Source organism: Girardinichthys multiradiatus, chromosome X (assembly GCF_021462225.1).
Source record: "Girardinichthys multiradiatus isolate DD_20200921_A chromosome X, DD_fGirMul_XY1, whole genome shotgun sequence".
NCBI classification, from domain to species: domain Eukaryota; kingdom Metazoa; phylum Chordata; class Actinopteri; order Cyprinodontiformes; family Goodeidae; genus Girardinichthys; species Girardinichthys multiradiatus.
Window position 1 is genome coordinate 20,642,135 of NC_061817.1, and position 19,346 is coordinate 20,661,480.

Sequence of the window (19,346 nt, forward strand, 5' to 3'; positions counted from 1 at the left end):
GGACCAAAAGTGGCAAGTGTGAAAACACCCTAATACTGCACATCATCTTGAAGAAACCATGCCTGTTGTGAAACATGGTGGTGTCCGCATCATGCTGTGGGGATGCTTTTCTTTAGCAACAGACTTGAGACTTGGGCATTAGTTCACCTTCCCACTGGATTTTAGAACCATAATACAGCCAGAACTAAAATTAATATAGTTCAGCTCAAAGCATATATGTTGAGATGCTGTTAGATATCAAAATTGTATTTCACTCCCCATCCAGTCTAACTAAGCTTTAACTGTTGGTCTGTCACAGAAAATCCAGTATGGGGTTGTCCCATAAAAAGAAAAAGTGCAAGGGGTATAGATACTTTTACATAGGGACTGTAGATAAATTACTGCTTAAAAAATCTTTACATTACTAATCTCAAATCTTCAATAACATTTAAAACGTGTTTTAGCCGTTTTAAAGTTATTTAAAAAACATTTTTAATTTGGCAAAAAGCTGTAACAGAGAAATGTGCCACAATGCAACTAAGTAGTACCTTTATTTTCCCATTTACCCTGGTCCACTCTAGTCTTGCATGTAATAATCTTTTGTAGCTATCGTCAATCAAAAAGGTGGAAACAAAGTATCGAAATACAACCCCCAGAATGCATGGTGGCACATCATCCAATAAGAACTGCGCTCCAACTGAGCGCTTAGTTTTTAGCCAATAAAATCCAAGGAAACTGAACGACTACAGGAAGTGTCGCAACACTCATCCTCAGTCCTGCAGTCAATGAAAGCTAATAAATTTGAGCAGTCTTACGGTTATTTTTGTACTGATAAAACCTGTGTCAGCCCCATTTTCTGTCTCCGGCTGTGGTGTGCTCAGTGTAGAAGTTCATGACGGTTGTTGACGAGGTTTCTTTAGCGCTCATCATGCCTGTCCGAGCAGAGTGCCGCTGTCCACCCGGCGCGGCCTGTCCATCCTCGGCCTGTCTTGTTCCACCCGCACCGATCAACACCCACCAGCCCGGGGTGGCCACCTCTCTGCTCTACAGCGGCGCGCAGTACCGGGGTTATCAGAGGAGCAAAGGGAACTCCTACGATGTCGAAGTTGTTTTACAGGTAATTGAAAAAATATTGATATTATTTAACCCAAAATTAACTTAACCTTTGTTGAGCTTTTTATTTTTTTTTAAGTATTATTGTTTTGTATGTAAACTAGATAGTAGTTTTTGACACCTGTCTAAAAAGCTTTACATTCTGTGCAGGAAGTTATGCAAATAATTAGTAGTATTTTAGCGGCAGGTGTTTCATTTAATAGGAAGGAGAGTAGATTTTCAAATGTAGAATTTAATGCATGCTAGCTTATGCGTTTAAAAAAGGTTAGCCTGTGTTTAAATCCTCCCTTCTGCTGTTTTTTGCACTATACATTAGCACTTTTTTGTGGCCCAGTGAGACATGACTAAATGCAACTTAATCTGTTTGCGCTGGACAGCATGTGACGATGGACGACTCATATTTGTGTGGATACCTGAAGATCAAAGGCCTGACTGAGGTAAAGCTTTCAAACCAGGTCAGATGTAGTAAGACTGACCTTTGTGCTTCCAAATGCTGAGCACTGACTGGTTCATGCTTGCTCCAGACAAGCTGAATCAAGAGCGTGGTTCAATTGGATCAATTTGAGACCAGTTGCATTACCGGTCCGGATGTAAAGCTGTCTGTGGAAGATGTTAATGAGTAACGGTTACATTTGAAGGTTTATGATTGGAGAGCAGATATTATTTCTCCTTTCTGTATAGAAAAGCACTCTTCATTCATTTGATGTTATATTGCAGCAAGTTATGAGCTTATCTTGATGATGGGAGGTTAGTCATCAGCATTGCATAACGTGTCCAGTGCTTTCTGTTCAGGTATCATTTTCACATGAATTCTAAAGGTTTTACAGTTAAAACCAGATATTCAGTGAAATGGAGGCACACCTGTGGATGTATTTTAGGGCAACACCTCACACATTGTTTCATTGTGTGACAAATTAGGAAAATCCAAAGAAATCAGCCAAGACATCCAGACGAGAACTGAGGATCTCACCAAATCTGGTTCATTACCGATTACAGTTTCCAAATGCTTGCAATTTCCACATTCTTCTTTTGAAACAGTTATGCCAGGTTCACACAGCAATATTTTAAAATGGTATTTAATTTTAAAACCCGAGAGACCCCACACATGATGATTAAAAAATCGTAGATATAACAGGTTTGGTTCTACAGTGTGTGATGTGCTGCCACACGGCAAGCACAACACACCTCAAACGAACAGATTTTACTCACTAACATTCCGGTATCAGCCAGGAAATCTCACAAAACCTCTTGAGTTCAAACGTGAGTTCAGAGCAGTTCACCTCCATGTTTCCATCACCTCCCTTTCTGATTGGCTACACGTCACGTTCAACAGGCTGCGTACTCGTTTGTCCTCGGGGAACACCCCGCACGTTAGAATATCGGGCCAAGACAATCCAACATGTTGAATATTTCCGATTTGAGGTTGAAGCGGTCCTGACGTCCTTCCGAGCAGACTAGATCACTCTTAACACACGACACACAGCAGGAATATCTCATAAGATTATCTTTTTAGAGCCATCACAATGATCGGGGCATGTCGAAAGGGAGGGATCGGGTCAGAAATCGGCATAAGAATCCTGCCATGTCCAGCCATCATACTGTCCAGTAATGAGACATTGTCTGTGTCACAGAGATGAACATGTTATGGGGCAAAATTTGTGTATAAACCCCAGAACCAAAGCAAAAGACCCAGTGAGGATCCTGGCTGAAGCCAGTAAGAGAATATCCTTATCCACATTAAAACAGGCTGAAATGCCACTCCTGGAGGAAGAAGTCATTACTGTGAAAGCCAGATTACAGTTTGGAAATGCACCATGGGACAAATACCTCAATATTTGGAGACATGTCCTGTTGTGTGAGGAAACCTCTTGGCTTTAATGCTCATTGTACATGTGGAGGAAAAGGGAGATGCTTACAAGCCTGAGAGTACAATCCCAACTGTGAAGTACAGAGATGGCAGCATCATGCTGTGGGGTACTCTGCTGTAAGAGGGACTGCTGTAGTTTGGACAAACAATGGATTTACTAGAATTGAACATTATGTTGGAATATCGAAGGAACACAAATTGATCTTCCAGATAGACAGCAACCCTAAGCATACAGCCAAATTAGTTCCAAACTGAGTGTTTTATACCGGCATCACAATGGCTTGGTTTTCATCCCATTGACCAGCTTTCGGTAGAGCATATAGAATAAGTGCAACAAGGTGGCCTATAAACCTGACTCCAGTTCTGTCAAAAAATCTGCCAAAATCTATTGTGAGGATTTATGCTGTACTGTCACTTTGTATTTTTCAGGTTTGGATGAGCGTTAAAACAAGGACTTAAAACTATGCAGCTTGCGTGTGGAGAGTCTGAATTGTCGGCCTGAAAAATGTGTGGCAATATTACGCTCCATACGCAACATTAAGCTCTTTTTTTTTTTTCCTTTTTATGTGTGGTAGGAGTTTCCCACTCTTACAACGTTCTTTGGTGGTGAAATAATCAGCCGCAGGCGGCCTTTTTTAACGCGGAAGTGGGATGCAGATGAGGATGTTGACAGAAAGCACTGGGTATGTCTGTCCAGGTTGTTTTTATTTGTTTTTTAAACCACTTTTATGTTTTAATAATGAAACATAAGTCACATATTTTATAATTATTATTATTTTTTATTTAATTTACACTGCAGCTGAGAAATGTTTTGAAGCTCAATTTATTGCAACATTAGGTCCAAATTTCCATCACTGGTCACTGTTCACACCAGGAGCTGAATATGGGGTTCCACCTGAAAATGCCTTTAAAATAATATGGTTGCTGTCCGAAACTTGCATATACCTATAAAAGGAGTTCAGAACGTCTCATTAGCTTTGTGCCTTTTTAACACCTTATTCGAAACTGTATTTTTCCAGGTTGTAAACGGATATGCAGAACATAACGTTAAGGATTTTTCCGAGCAAGAATTAGGTTTACAAGTTTGAATTTATAGTGGATATTCTCTGATACGATGAAAATACTGTACAGGCTCACATGTGGACATACATTCACCTAGATGTTTCCAAAGGTTGAGCCGTTTGGCCAAAGTAACAGTAAGAGTCAAAAGTAAGGTAGTCATGCTGTGGGACTCTTTCACTGTCGGAGGTACTTGTGCAAAAGTGGATGGAAAAATAACAGGATTACCTTTTGAATTTTTTTCATCTTGACCTCAAATCAACATATTGCTGAAATGGTTACAATCATAAGACATGGTTATGATACCAAACATGCATATGAACAAATCACTTTTAGTACCAAAAGTCACTGGTTTGGGGTTTATTACTAAAAGCAAGCAGTTGAAGCTAGAAAAGGAGACATCTTAACACAAAATCTGAAGAGTCTTTCTATGTTTGAGTACAGGTCCTTCTCAAAATATTAGCATATTGTGATAAAGTTCATTATTTTCCATAATGTCATGATGAAAATTTAACATTCATATATTTTAGATTCATTGCACACTAACTGAAATATTTCAGGTCTTTTATTGTCTTAATACGGATGATTTTGGCATACAGCTCATGAAAACCCAAAATTCCTATCTCATAAAATTAGCATATCATTAAAAGGGTCTCTAAACGAGCTATGAACCTAATCATCTGAATCAACGAGTTAACTCTAAACACCTGCAAAAGATTCCTGGGGCCTTTAAAACTCCCAGCCTGGTTCATCACTCAAAACCCCAATCATGGGTAAGACTGCCGACCTGACTGCTGTCCAGAAGGCCACTATTGACACCCTCAAGCAAGAGGGTAAGACACAGAAAGACATTTCTGAACGAATAGGCTGTTCCCAGAGTGCTGTATCAAGGCACCTCAGTGGGAAGTCTGTGGGAAGGAAAAAGTGTGGCAGAAAACGCTGCACAACGAGAAGAGGTGACCGGACCCTGAGGAAGATTGTGGAGAAGGGCCGATTCCAGACCTTGGGGGACCTGCGGAAGCAGTGGACTGAGTCTGGAGTAGAAACATCCAGAGCCACCGTGCACAGGCGTGTGCAGGAAATGGGCTACAGGTGCCGCATTCCCCAGACCTGGGCTACAGAGACGCAGCACTGGACTGTTGCTCAGTGGTCCAAAGTACTTTTTTCGGATGAAAGCAAATTCTGCATGTCATTCGGAAATCAAGGTGCCAGAATCTGTAGGAAGACTGGGGAGAAGAAAATGCCAAAATGCCAGAAGTCCAGTGTCACGTACCCACAGTCAGTGATGGTCTGGGGTGCCGTGTCAGCTGCTGGTGTTGGTCCACTGTGTTTTATCAAGGGCAGGGTCAATGCAGCTAGCTATCAGGAGATTTTGGAGCACTTCATGCTTCCATCTGCTGAAAAGCTTTATGGAGATGAAAATTTCATTTTTCAGCATGACCTGGCACCTGCTCACAGTGCCAAAACCACTGGTAAATGGTTTACTGACCATGGTATCACTGTGCTCAATTGGCCTGCCAACTCTCCTGACCTGAACCCCATAGAGAATCTGTGGGATATTGTGAAGAGAACGTTGAGAGACTCAAGACCCAACACTCTAGATGAGCTAAAGGCCGCTATCGAAGCATCCTGGGCCTCCATAAGACCTCAGCAGTGCCACAGGCTGATTGCCTCCATGCCACGCCGCATTGAAGCAGTCATTTCTGCCAAAGGATTCCCGACCAAGTATTGAGTGCATAACTGTACATGATTATTTGAAGGTTGACGTTTTTTGTATTAAAAACACTTCTTTTATTGGTCGGATGAAATATGCTAATTTTGTGAGATAGGAATTTTGGGTTTTCATGAGCTGTATGCCAAAATCATCCGTATTAAGACAATAAAAGACCTGAAATATTTCAGTTAGTGTGCAATGAATCTAAAATATATGAATGTTAAATTTTCATCATGACATTATGGAAAATAATGAACTTTATCACAATATGCTAATTTTTTGAGAAGGACCTGTATGTTTAGATTAAAGCTGCAATGTTATAATTGCCAAGTCCTGCTTGGATGCGATATATAGTAAGCCTAGGGCTATGTATTTAAACTCTGCTTTCTAATATTAATTTTGGCCACTTGGGTGTAGTTGGAGTGTCTGTGTGCAGTTATTATGATTAAGGCCATTTGGAGACTGTTTCATATGTGACTGAAAATAATTAGACTGGTGACAAGCAACAACATTTGGCATCTTTTTACCTACGTTTTGGAGTGTCAGGATGTGATGACTTGTCATACTTACATGGCAGATGGCTGATTAAAGAAAATAAGTTTTAGATCATGTGCTTGTACTCTTTGATTCCCATATTGCCTTTTCGTTTCTTAGGGGAAGTTTCAAGCTTTTTACAAACACGGTAAAACCTTTAACTCAGACAACTTTGACTACAAAACACTGGAAAACAGTGACTACATCTTCATGAGGTGGAAGGTGAGCAGGATTTTACTTCACTTGTTTTTTTACTTTTTGCGAAATACGGTCCGGCTTCATCTCCTGTCGGTCTTTCAGGAGCAGTTTCTTGTTCCAGACCACACGATCAAAGACATTAGCGGTGCCTCCTTCGCTGGTTTCTACTACATCTGCTTCCAGAAGTCCACAGCCACCATTGAGGGCTACTATTACCACAGAAGCTCAGAGTGGTAATCAAAGTAAAATTTCCACCCAAAATATCTTGTCTTTTTCTGATACAGCTGTCCATGTAAGCTTTTTGTTTCATTTCTGCAGGTACCAGTCACTTAGTCTAAACCACATACAGGAGCATAGTATGCCTATTTATGAATTCCGGTGATGTAAAGAACATCTGGGTGAAGAGACGGCTCTTACCGCCCTGCATTTAACTGGGACATAAACGCCACACACTGATGGATGACCCGTTGTCCTCTTTGGGAGGAAACTAACAAGTGGCCAGGTGCTCTTGTTGTGACAAAGCAAAGCACGGATTGAAGAAGAGTTGGACTGGTGAAGATCGATGAGACGCGAACAGTTGAGACCGAGCTTCTTATGAGGAAAGACAATAATTGGTTTCTTGGTTGACTTTTATTTTTATTTTTTGCCATTTAATGTTTTTTGCTCTCTGTGTTATTGAACATCATGATAGATCACAGTAGATTGTTGATTGTGGAGACACGTTGCACTTTTAGTGAAGGTTTGCAGAGAAAAAGCTAATTTTGTTCAACAGCAATGACAATAATTCTTATATTTAATAGAAAATATGTTTATTTACCCAGAGAGATTTATTGGTGGTTTATGCCTAAAGGATTGTATTGCAACCAAGAATAAGAGAAGTTTGTTCAATGCAAGACGATGAAGAATGTTTAGTTGAAGTGAAACAGCTGAAAGGGTTCCTGCCGGATCAGAACGGGTCATCGATAACCATCTTTTCCTCAAATGGTTTTCTATGCAAGCCAATGAACTGTAGTGGAAAGATTTTCACTCGCCTTTTAAAATCTTAATTTAATATAATTCAGGCTCCTGTTTTATTTGAACTACAATTAATAATTAAATGAGCTGTCAAATAAGATGTTTCTGAAACCCAAAAATGAGAGATTTCTGGGTTTGGGGTAAGGACTTTGACAAGGAAACAGTGAATTTTCTCTTGTGTGGCGTTAGACTATTTTATTAAACACTCGGAGCTTCAGCTAAGGTGGAGGCACCTTGTGAGGCCTGAAAGTAAGCAGGAGTGAGCAAAACCTAATTTCTTATAAGTAAAATCTGTTGCCTTATGCTTTCAAGTGCTTGTGAAGCTTTTCTCAAAGAACATCTTGGGCTGGGATTTTATTTAATGTAAATGATTTGAAAATATCTCATGTTGGAATGCTTTATGTTTTCCTGAACAGAGATGATGTAAGGGTTAAAGTGCATTTGGCTGGTCTAAAGCAAGTTGAGGTTTAAACCAGTCAAATAAAATGCATACATCACAATCATAAAATATTGCTTTTTGTTTTTATTTATTATTTGTCATGCAGCAGAAAACAGAAGATGTGCAATAGAAAAGAGCAAATATTCAGGAGTGTACAGGTCCTTCTCAAAATATTAGCATATTGTGATAAAGTTCATTATTTTCCATAATGTCGTGATGAAAATTTAACATTCATATATTTTAGATTCATTGCACACTAACTGAAATATTTCAGGTCTTTTATTGTCTTAATACGGATGATTTTGGCATACAGCTCATGAAAACCCAAAATTCCTATCTCACAAAATTAGCATATCATTAAAAGGGTCTCTAAACGAGCTATGAACCTAATAATCTGAATCAACGAGTTAACTCTAAACACCTGCAAAAGATTCCTGAGGCCTTTAAAACTCCCAGCCTGGTTCATCACTCAAAACCCCAATCATGGGTAAGACTGCCGACCTGACTGCTGTCCAGAAGGCCACTATTGACACCCTCAAGCAAGAGGGTAAGACACAGAAAGAAATTTCTGAACGAATAGGCTGTTCCCAGAGTGCTGTATCAAGGCACCTCAGTGGGAAGTCTGTGGGAAGGAAAAAGTGTGGCAGAAAACGCTGCACAACGAGAAGAGGTGACCGGACCCTGAGGAAGATTGTGGAGAAGGGCCAATTCCACACCTTGGGGGACCTGCGGAAGCAGTGGACTGAGTCTGGAGTAGAAACATCCAGAGCCACCGTGCACAGGCGTGTGCAGGAAATGGGCTACAGGTGCCGCATTCCCCAGACCTGGGCTACAGAGAAGCAGCACTGGACTGTTGCTCAGTGGTCCAAAGTACTTTTTTCGGATGAAAGCAAATTCTGCATGTCATTCGGAAATCAAGGTGCCAGAGTCTGGAGGAAGACTGGGGAGAAGGAAATGCCAAAATGCCAGAAGTCCAGTGTCAAGTACCCACAGTCAGTGATGGTCTGGGGTGCCGTGTCAGCTGCTGGTGTTGGTCCACTGTGTTTTATCAAGGGCAGGGTCAATGCAGCTAGCTATCAGGAGATTTTGGAGCACTTCATGCTTCCATCTGCTGAAAAGCTTTATGGAGATGAAGATTTCATTTTTCAGCACGACCTGGCACCTGCTCACAGTGCCAAAATCACTGGTAAATGGTTTACTGACCATGGTATCACTGTGCTTAATTGGCCTGCCAACTCTCCTGACCTGAACCCCATAGAGAATCTGTGGGATATTGTGAAGAGAACGTTGAGAGACTCAAGACCCAACACTCTGGATGAGCTAAAGGCTGCTATCGAAGCATCCTGGGCCTCCATAAGACCTCAGCAGTGCCACAGGCTGATTGCCTCCATGCCACGCCGCATTGAAGCAGTCATTTCTGCAAAAGGATTCCCGACCAAGTATTGAGTGCATAACTGTACATGATTATTTGAAGGTTGACGTTTTTTGTATTAAAAACACTTTTCTTTTATTGGTTGGATTAAATATGCTAATTTTGTGAGATAGGAATTTTGGGTTTTCATGAGCTGTATGCCAAAATCATCTGTATTAAGACAATAAAAGACCTGAAATATTTCAGTTAGTGTGCAATGAATCTAAAATATATGAATGTTAAATTTTCATCATGACATTATGGAAAATAATGAACTTTATCACAATATGCTAATATTTTGAGAAGGACCTGTATCATGAAGAGAATGTTTTGATTTCATGTTGAGCCATGTGGACATGGAAGTTGAATAAAATATTTTATACAAATTTTGGAACTCCAGATTATTATCTGTTGGATTTAAGGTATTTTATGGAATAACATTAATGACCTATTTAATAAACGCATCTCAATACATTAGCAGTTAAACATGCAGGACATCTCATACAGGAAGAATACACCCTTTACTGAGGACCGTTAAATGGTTCATCTCCTTAAAAAACAGAAACCTTCACAAAATAAATTCAGATCTTCAGATCAAATTTATTTTCACCTGATCTGAAATAGTGTTTCAGCTGCTACCACTAGATGGCAGCAGCTACAAAGTCAACCCAGGAACCGCCAAGGCTCAAGTCGGCCATGAATTGGAGACTGTTGGGACACCGGTGCCACCATATTGGAGCCGGTATATACAGGGGTTGGACAATGAAACTGAAACACCTGTCATTTTAGTGTGGGCGGTTTCAAGGCTAAATTGGACCAGCCTGGTAGCCAGTCTTCATTGATTGCACATTGTACCAGTTTTGCTCAAATATTGAAATGCACACAACATTATGGGTGACATACCAGAGTTCAAAAGAGGACAAATTGTTGGTACACGTCTTGCTGGCGCATCTGTGACCAAGACAGCAAGTCTTTGTGATGTATCAAGAGCCACGGTATCCAGGGTAATGTCAGCATACCACCAAGAAGGACGAACCACATCCAACAGGATTAACTGTGGATGCAAGAGGAAGCTGTCTGAAAGGGATGTTCGGGTGCTAACCCGGATTGTATCCAAAAAACATAAAACCAAGGCTGCCCAAATCACGGCAGAATTAAATGTGCACCTCAACTCTCCTGTTTCCACCAGAACTGTCCGTCAGGAGCTCCACACGGTCAATATACACGGCCGGGCTGCTATAGCCAAACCTTTAGTCACTCATGCCAATGCCAAACGTCGGTTTCAATGGTGCAAGGAGCACAAATCTTGGGCTGTGGACAATGTGAAACATGTATTGTTCTCTGATGAGTCCACCTTTACTGTTTTGCCCACATCCTGGAGAGTTACGGTGTGGAGAAGCCCCAAAGAAGCGTACCACCCAGACTGTTGCATGCCCAGAGTGAAGCATGGAGGTGGATCAGTGATGGTTTGGGTTGCCATATCATGGCCCAATACTTGTGCTAGATGGGCGCGTCACTGCCAAGGACTACCGAACCATTCTTGAGGACCATGTGCATCCAATGGTTCAAACATTGTATCCTGAAGGCGGTGCCGTGTATCAGGATGACAATGCACCAATACACACAGTAAGACTGGTGAAAGATTGGTTTGATGAACATGAAAGTGAAGTTGAACATCTCCCATGGCCTGCACAGTCACCAGATCTAAATATTATTGAGCCACTTTGGGGTGTTTTGGAGGAGCGAGTCAGGAAACGTTTTCCTCCACCAGTATCACGTAGTGACCTGGCCACTATCCTGCAAGAAGAATGGCTTAAAATCCCTCTGACCACTGTGCAGGACTTGTATATGTCATTCCCAAGACAAATCTATGCTGTATTGGCCGCAAAAGGAGGCCCTACACCATACTAATAAATTATTGTGGTCTAAAACCAGGTGTTTCAGTTTCATTGTCCAACCCACATCACTCTGGAATGAGGAGACTGACCAAGAAAGAAGTCCCTGCTCAAAAAACAGTATACCTCTTGTACCGATCATGCAAGAGCCAGTTAACATGTAATTTAACAATTTGGAAAATATTTTTCACATAGGCCAGCTTTTTACTGTTAATAAACAAAATTATAATTTGAAATGTACATGTATTTACTAAATTATCTTTATCTGATATAAAAATGTGTTTGATGATCTGTAGCATTTAATAAGGCAAAATCTATAAGGAGACATGTACCATTTGACAGCACTGCACACTTGACCTGCTACTTAATTTTAGGATTTCATTAGAGAGTAAATAAAAGTAAAGTGAGATTTATTTAACTGCTTTTCATGCATGTACAGATTTACATCGTCGGTGATTCATTCTAAAATTAATTTCTGTAGACATGAGAGATGAGTGGGACATGATTGGGTTAATTGGCTGTAATTTGAAGGTCCTGGGTTTGACTCCTGGCCAGGTGTCTTTCTGCATGGAGTTTGCATGTTCTCCCAATGCAGACTGACAACCTGTCCAGGGTATACCTCGCCTCTCAACAGTAGATGACTTGAGAGGGGCACCAGCTCCTCTGCAACCCTGTATGGAAGAAGCGGGTATAGAAAATGGATGGATAGTTGTACAGGTCCTTCTCAAAATATTAGCATATTGTGATAAAGTTCATTATTTTCCATAATGTCATGATGAAAATTTAACATTCACACTAACTGAAATATTTCAGGTCTTTTATTGTTTTAATACGGATGATTTTGGCATACAGCTCATGAAAACCCAAAATTCCTATCTCACAAAATTAGCATATCATTAAAAGGGTCTCTAAACGAGCTATGAACCTAATCATCTGAATCAACAAGTTAACTCTAAACACCTGCAAAAGATTCCTGAGGCCTTTAAAACTCCCAGCCTGGTTCATCACTCAAAACCCCAATCATGGGTAAGACTGCCGACCTGACTGCTGTCCAGAAGGCCACTATTGACACCCTCAAGCAAGAGGGTAAGACACAGAAATAAATTTCTGAACGAATAGGCTGTTCCCAGAGTGCTGTATCAAGGCACCTCAGTGGGAAGTCTGTGGGAAGGAAAAAGTGTGGCAGAAAACGCTGCACAACGAGAAGAGGTGACCGGACCCTGAGGAAGATTGTGGAGAAGGGCCGATTCCAGACTTGGGGGACCTGCGGAAGCAGTGGACTGAGTCTGGAGTAGAAACATCCAGAGCCACCGTGCACAGGCGTGTGCAGGAAATGGGCTACAGGTGCCGCATTCCCCAGACCTGGGCTACAGAGAAGCAGCACTGGACTGTTGCTCAGTGGTCCAAAGTACTTTTTTCGGATGAAAGCAAATTCTGCATGTCATTCGGAAATCAAGGTGCCAGAGTCTGGAGGAGGACTGGGGAGAAGGAAATGCCAAAATGCCAGAAGTCCAGTGTCAAGTACCCACAGTCAGTGATGGTCTGGGGTGCTGTGTCAGCTGCTGGTGTTGGTCCACTGTGTTTTATCAAGGGCAGGGTCAATGCAGCTAGCTATCAGGAGATTTTGGAGCACTTCATGCTTCCATCTGCTGAAAAGCTTTATGGAGATGAAGATTTAATTTTTCAGCACGACCTGGCACCTGCTCACAGTGCCAAAACCACTGGTAAATGGTTTACTGACCATGGTATCACTGTGCTTAATTGGCCTGCCAACTCTCCTGACCTGAACCCCATAGAGAATCTGTGGGATATTGTGAAGAGAACGTTGAGAGACTCAAGACCCAACACTCTGGATGAGCTAAAGGCCGCTATCGAAGCATCCTGGGCCTCCATAAGACCTCAGCAGTGCCACAGGCTGATTGCCTCCATGCCACGCCGCATTGAAGCAGTCATTTCTGCAAAAGGATTCCCGACCAAGTATTGAGTGCATAACTGTACATGATTATTTGAAGGTTGACGTTTTTTGTATTAAAAACACGTTTCTTTTATTGGTCGGAGGAAATATGCTAATTTTGTGAGATAGGAATTTTGGGTTTTCATGAGCTGTATGCTAAAATCATCCGTATTAAGACAATAAAAGACCTGAAATATTTCAGTTAGTGTGCAATGAATCTAAAATATATGAATGTTAAATTTTCATCATGACATTATGGAAAATAATGAACTTTATCACAATATGTTAATATTTTGAGAAGGACCTGTAATTCCACATAAAAACTCAGAGGCGTTCATGTTTTACTTTATGTGTGTTCCTTGTGTAGATTGTAGAGCTGCCAAACAGGAAAATAATTGTCTTCATCATCTTAGATGGCGTACAAAAAAATCTATTTTTAAAGAGTGGATTTAATGGGGAATTATTTTAACCACTCTCTTCTTATAAGGACACGTGGATGTTGAGAAATAGTAAAGTGATCCTGTGTTTGAGTCTACATTCCTTTGTCATTTGTTTCACTTGTTTTTTAGAGTCAGCCAACTCGAAAGAGAATTAAACCGCCTTCTGTTGTCAACTACAATAAAAAGCTAGACATTTTCTCAGACCATGACTCCTCCAGTCCAACCTGTCAGCTCCTAATAAGCTAAACCTTTTGTGTCTTTAAGGTGCATTTCTCATTGTCAACCATGCAGGCTTTGGGACACTGCAGGAATTCCCTATATGCAGATGATCACTGATTCACTATCAAAGAGGCCGTGTGAGCTGTCCAGCCACGCCTGTCTCTAGAGGAGGAAATATAAATCCACCTGCAGGACGTCTCCTGTGCATTCTTGAATGAGACTGAGAGGCTTCTGTTGCAGCTCGTTTCTCCACAGTATTTCCTTCCAGTCATCATGGAGCATGAGTGTTTTCCCATCAGCATCCGTTTAACTGGAGTCCTCCGCAAGGAGAAGATCAAAGTAAGGAGAGATGAAGTCCTTACCTTTATGAAATTATTTTAAGGGGATTTTCGGCTTTTATTAATATCGCATATCTTCCTCCAGATGTACATAACTTCTGTGCTTTGGTCGGATCAGAATGAGATTGTAGTTTATAGAAGTTTTGATGATTTCAGGAAAATGCATGTAAGTATTTAAAAAACACACTATTTACTCTCTGGGATCATGTTAAATGATTTAAATGATTTTTTGTTCTTCCTTATAGAAACAACTGAAGAAGACGTTTTCATCTGGGAGTAAAATAAATAAATCTGTCAGAATCCTTCCTAAATTTCAAAGTGTGTGAGGGTTGCTTGATGTAAATATTATATGTCCAGCTGCTGGACACAGTTGGGATTAATACAAATTTATTTTTGTTGTTTAGGCAACAAAATGAAGCAGAAGAGCCACGGCAAGGGGCTTTATAAATCAGTGGTGTGCCTTACGTATTTGCAGAAATACTGTAATGAGCTCCTAAGGTGCGATCAGCAGGTCTTGCAGTCTGCAGACCTAAGAAGGTTCTTGCAACCTAAGGAGAAGGAGCTGCAGCCAGAGTTCACCAAAAACAGGTAGGATAAATTTTTACAAGAACCTGTGCAACAGTTGGAGCTGTTTAAATGCAAGCAGTGACATAGCTAAAAAAAAATTCAAAACTTAAACAAAGAAAATAAGTAAAAGTGAATATTGCAACTTCTATTAGATGCATATTTGGTTACCAGAACTTACTGACAACAAAAATGGTCCATTTTCACACATTTTGTGCATTCTGTCTAAATTCTTGCTATGAGACTGATTTGTGGTGTAGCATAAATATGCAGCGTCACACTATATTAATGTCTATAAATAAATCTGCCTCAGAAGAAATCAAAACTTAATCTGAATAATGAAGTCTTTTCTTCCCATTGTGAGGTCTCTATCAGTTTTTTTTAACTCTTCATTTTGTCTTTTTAAAAGAGTTACACATAGAAAAGACACATGAAAAAAGATCTGTTTGGAACATGAGCAGAAAAAAATGAGTGATTGGCATTCATATGTTCACACTTTTGCCAACAAGGTATTCCTTTATGTTTCCTTTTGAATAAAGGTGTGAAAAAAAACATGTTAAATTGTTTCAGTTGAATTCCCTCCAGTGTCTCAAGCTAATTAAACTGTCTTGTGTTTAACACATTATATACCAATCCCCCTCTGAAGAGTCAGTCTGCAATTCTTCTTCCTATTTACATTTCATATGCAGTGAGTTGGTACCATTACGTTTCTGCAGGCAAGCATCTAATTTAGATTTTTGATTGCACAACAAATTGTATGTACGCAGATGATAAATGCTGAGTTATTTTCTGTGTTTACTTTAGTATCATGATCATGCCCTCCGAGGACGAGCTCAGGAGCTTTGTAGGACATGACACCGGCATTAGTGTGACCCAGCCATTCATCACAGAGACCTACAGATGTGTAGCTCCATTTGAGACCAAAGACACCAAAAACAAACCATTCAAAGCTGCCGTGGATGAGAAATTCGACATTCTCATCAAAGACATAACAGGTGAGCAACATATAACTCGAGCAGTCCTCGTAATAGTCCCAGATTCACTCAGGGATCTTATCAATGGGTGATTCTATCAAGGGTGGTGGCTTGTAGAGAATGAGGAGAAGAGGATGGCCTGGTTCCCTGCACCTTATCTGTATAAGCTAGAAGATGAGGAGGATGAAGAGGAGCTGGATGGGATATCAGAAAGAGGTATCCAGACAGAAATCAATACCCTGACAACAATTGTTGTTGAGTTAGAGAAGATAATTCCTAAAGCTCATTATGCCACCCACAGGGGTGCTTTACCAAGTCATCAAGAGCTACAGTTCCACCAAAGATGATGAAGTAAGCGTGGACATTGGCACAGTGGTGGAGGTCCTGCGGAAATCTGAAAACGGCTGGTGGCTCATTAGGTAACATATTAATCCTCCTACAAGGACTGAAATGCCCTTATAGAAGATTATCATTATTATAGATGCTATTTATGAATTTAATTTGAAGTTTGTTAGAGAACATCAGTGAACAAACTGCATCATGAAGACCAAGAAACACCAGACAGTGTTAAGTTATTAAACAAACAATACCCAAAGCTTGGGACATTTTTTTATTTTTGGCCTATATGCAAAACGCTGCACATCACCCTAAAGATAAACATTCCCACAGTGGAACATGGTGGTGGCTACAGTGGCCTGCTCAAAGTCCAAACTTTAAAGACCTCTAGCTGTAATTGCAGTGAAAGTATTGACCTCTGAAGGCAATTGGTTGCACTGGCTTTTATTTGGGGGCTTCAGAGTAAAGGGGGATGCGAACAAATGCACAGCAAGTGTTTACATTTTTTTAGAAATACTGTGTGTTTGCACAACACTGTTTGTATTTCTGACTCGTGCAAATGCACTTTGCTTTAGACAGCTCAGTACTCTTAAAGTTGCAGTTATGGTTAAACCGTGTAGGTAACTTTCCTTTGCTTCATCTCTTATGTCTTTTGACAGACACAATAGAAAAACTGGTTACATCCCAACCCTGATCCTGCAGCCCTACAGATACCCTCACATTCAGATGACGCCTCAGCATAATGTGCAAAACTCGTCCTCCTTGCTTGCCCCATCCTCTCCCTTACACCACAGCTGTTTCTGTGGCAACCTGTCTCAACTTTCTAATTGCAGGCCCACCTCCCCCAACCTGACTGGCACCCACAGGTCCCAGTCTCTGAACAGGCTGTGTGACGGGCCTTATGCTCAGCCTGCAGCAAGCCACTCTGTTCCAGCACAAAAACACTCCACCACTCCAACTTCTGCAATTCAGGGCCCTGCTCCGGTTATCATGGTGCAGAGTGATGGAGAGAAGACTGGCAGGATCCTCAGAGGACAGTCAGTGGACAGCTTCGAAAGCGACAGTGATAATGCCCTCTCCATGTCTGCCAGCTCATCCCTCAACCTGAGTTACAGCGCCAACGATGAACAGCTGCAACTTTGCCGCACATCCCCTCCCATGGTGGCCAGCTGTCTCAGCCCAACAAACAACCCCAAGGGTACTTTACTTCCCAGTGTCTCTGACCCCAACCTCTACAAGGGGCCCAGGTCCCCCAAGGTGCCCCCCAGACCCCAGCCCCAGGAGATTCTCACCCGTTGTACCACAGTCACCTGTAAGAATGCAACCAAAAGCAACCTGTCACACAAACTGAGGTAACAGGTCGATTAAACGTAAGTTAGGCTTTTTTATTATTACTACTCCTGTTGTCTGAGTAGATTGTATTCTGTGATCTTAACTGGACACACTGGTTTCATGACTGTCTTGAAACATGAAAATGGTAAAAACCAAATAGAAAATACAGATTCTGCAATAATATAAGAAAAATATAATTTCGCTTTGGTGATCAATACTTAAGGTAACCTAGCAACTGGATGTATTTTCTATACTGGAAACCTTGCATTATGTAATATAAGCATTCACACTGTGCCAAGTGCACAGGAAGAGAGGTTTATCTGCTCTTAGAGAGAAAAGGTACATGATTATGTTCCATAAGTTTATCAACTCTAATACATACTGTGCAATCTATCTGATTTCTGAACTTATTATAACTGTAGAGAGTATTAGTAAATATATCTTGTCGGTTTAATGCTGAATGTTGTCTTTGTGTCATTCCTGAAAGAGAAATGTACCACACATAGGGTCTTTCACGTTAAAAAAACAGGGTAGTAAAAAGACTCCCCTTTTATACTTACGTTTGTACTTTGCACTACTCACAAAACGTTGCACTATAACTTTTGCAGGTGAACCTAATGTGACCTTCTCTAAACACGTCAATGGACAAATCCAACAGTTTAGTGTTTCGGTACTTTTTGCAAAACTTGATGTTCTGATGTCAGACGGATGTGGTCACTGGGCTTAGAGTGTCACAGTGTCATCAGCAGGTTGCAACAGAGATACAGAGAGACTGGAACTCCAGCCACATTTAAGGAAGGTGAGAGACACCCAAGTGTCACAAGTCGGACCATTTGAAATCATTTACATCAGCGTGGTCTGCATGCTAGACAATCTGCAAGGGCTCCTGACCACATCACCAGGCACAGGCATCATCGCCTTGCATGGGCCAGGGAGCATTTACGCTGGACGAGGGACCAGTGGGCCTCAGCACTTTTTTCTGGGGGAAGTCAATTGACGTTGAGCAGAAATGATGGCACCAACAGTGTTGGAGACGTCAAGGAGAGTGCTATGCATCACCCATAGTTGTCACCAAACGAGCCTTTGGTGGTGGTGTTATAGTGTGGGCAGGCGTGTCTAGTCAATACAGAACTGCCCTACACTTTAAAAATAGTACATTGACACACCCACAATAATCCAGTTATTGTGCCCCTGCATGAACAACACAGGCCTAAGTTCATCTTCATGGATGACAATACTTCCAGCTCATCAAGGCTGCGTCATTAATGAACGGTGAATGGAGTAGCCTCCCATTTCTCCAGACCTGAATCCTATGGAAAACGTATGGAAACAGCGAAGTAGTCAGTAGAGGCTCGTAACTCTGTACTCCAGAACCTCAGTGACCTGAGGGCCGCCCTTCAAGAAGAGTGGGATGCCATGCCTCAGGCAGACAATAAGTCCACTTGTGAACAGCATCCGACGTTGTTGTCAAGCTGTAGTTGATGCTCAAAGGCACATTATTGAGACACTGAAAGTATTTGTTGTGGTATACCTACATTTGTTGTTGGCTTTTGTTTCAATAAATTGTGAGATGAGGAAATCACCATTGCATGCTTCTACTTAAATGCCCTACTTTCATTAAATAATATCACTGTACCGTGAACATTTTATGTTTTCCATAAATAACCCGAAAGCCAAATATCCCTTACTTTTTGTAAGTAGTATCTTTGAACATGTAGTGACTCAATTTTTGTCAATTGTTTTTATGAAAAATACTCAAACCAATCCGATTAAACAAACGACTTCCATGAACATCATTTCTCAATTTTTGCGAATGATGCTTAATTTAATTTAGGCCTGGACTTTGACTTGGGAGACCTTATTCAGAGCACAATTCTGAACTCTTCTTAATAATCATCAAAATCCCCACATTCTGATACAAATAGCATATATATAACTGAGTCATCTCATTGGTATGAATGTATGA

The 19,346-nt window shown here is 41.0% G+C and overlaps 1 protein-coding gene across 1 annotated transcript; it reads left to right on the top strand.

The window, feature by feature from the left end:
• The first annotated feature begins 700 nt into the window (after nucleotides 1–700).
• On the top strand, nucleotides 701–19,277 carry LOC124863123. Its single transcript, XM_047357371.1, has 14 exons — nucleotides 701–1,096; nucleotides 1,470–1,529; nucleotides 3,535–3,642; nucleotides 6,387–6,488; nucleotides 6,567–6,697; nucleotides 6,783–6,842; nucleotides 14,016–14,175; nucleotides 14,260–14,340; nucleotides 14,420–14,492; nucleotides 14,579–14,762; nucleotides 15,543–15,733; nucleotides 15,815–15,928; nucleotides 16,014–16,131; nucleotides 16,708–19,277. Exons 1-14 carry the CDS (start codon nucleotides 872–874, stop codon nucleotides 17,402–17,404), a joined length of 2,304 nt encoding a protein of 767 aa, XP_047213327.1. The 5' UTR covers nucleotides 701–871; the 3' UTR covers nucleotides 17,405–19,277.
• Nucleotides 19,278–19,346: the final 69 nt, after the last annotated feature.

Coding starts and splice junctions, on each gene's coding strand:
- LOC124863123 (XM_047357371.1), top strand. CDS start 872: ATGACGGTTGTTGACGAGGTTTCTTTAGCGCTCATCATGCCTGTCCGA. Junction 6,843..14,015: donor ATGCCTATTTATGAATTCCG/GTGATGTAAAGA, acceptor GGAGGAAATATA/AATCCACCTGCAGGACGTCT. Junction 15,929..16,013: donor GGATGGGATATCAGAAAGAG/GTATCCAGACAG, acceptor TGCCACCCACAG/GGGTGCTTTACCAAGTCATC.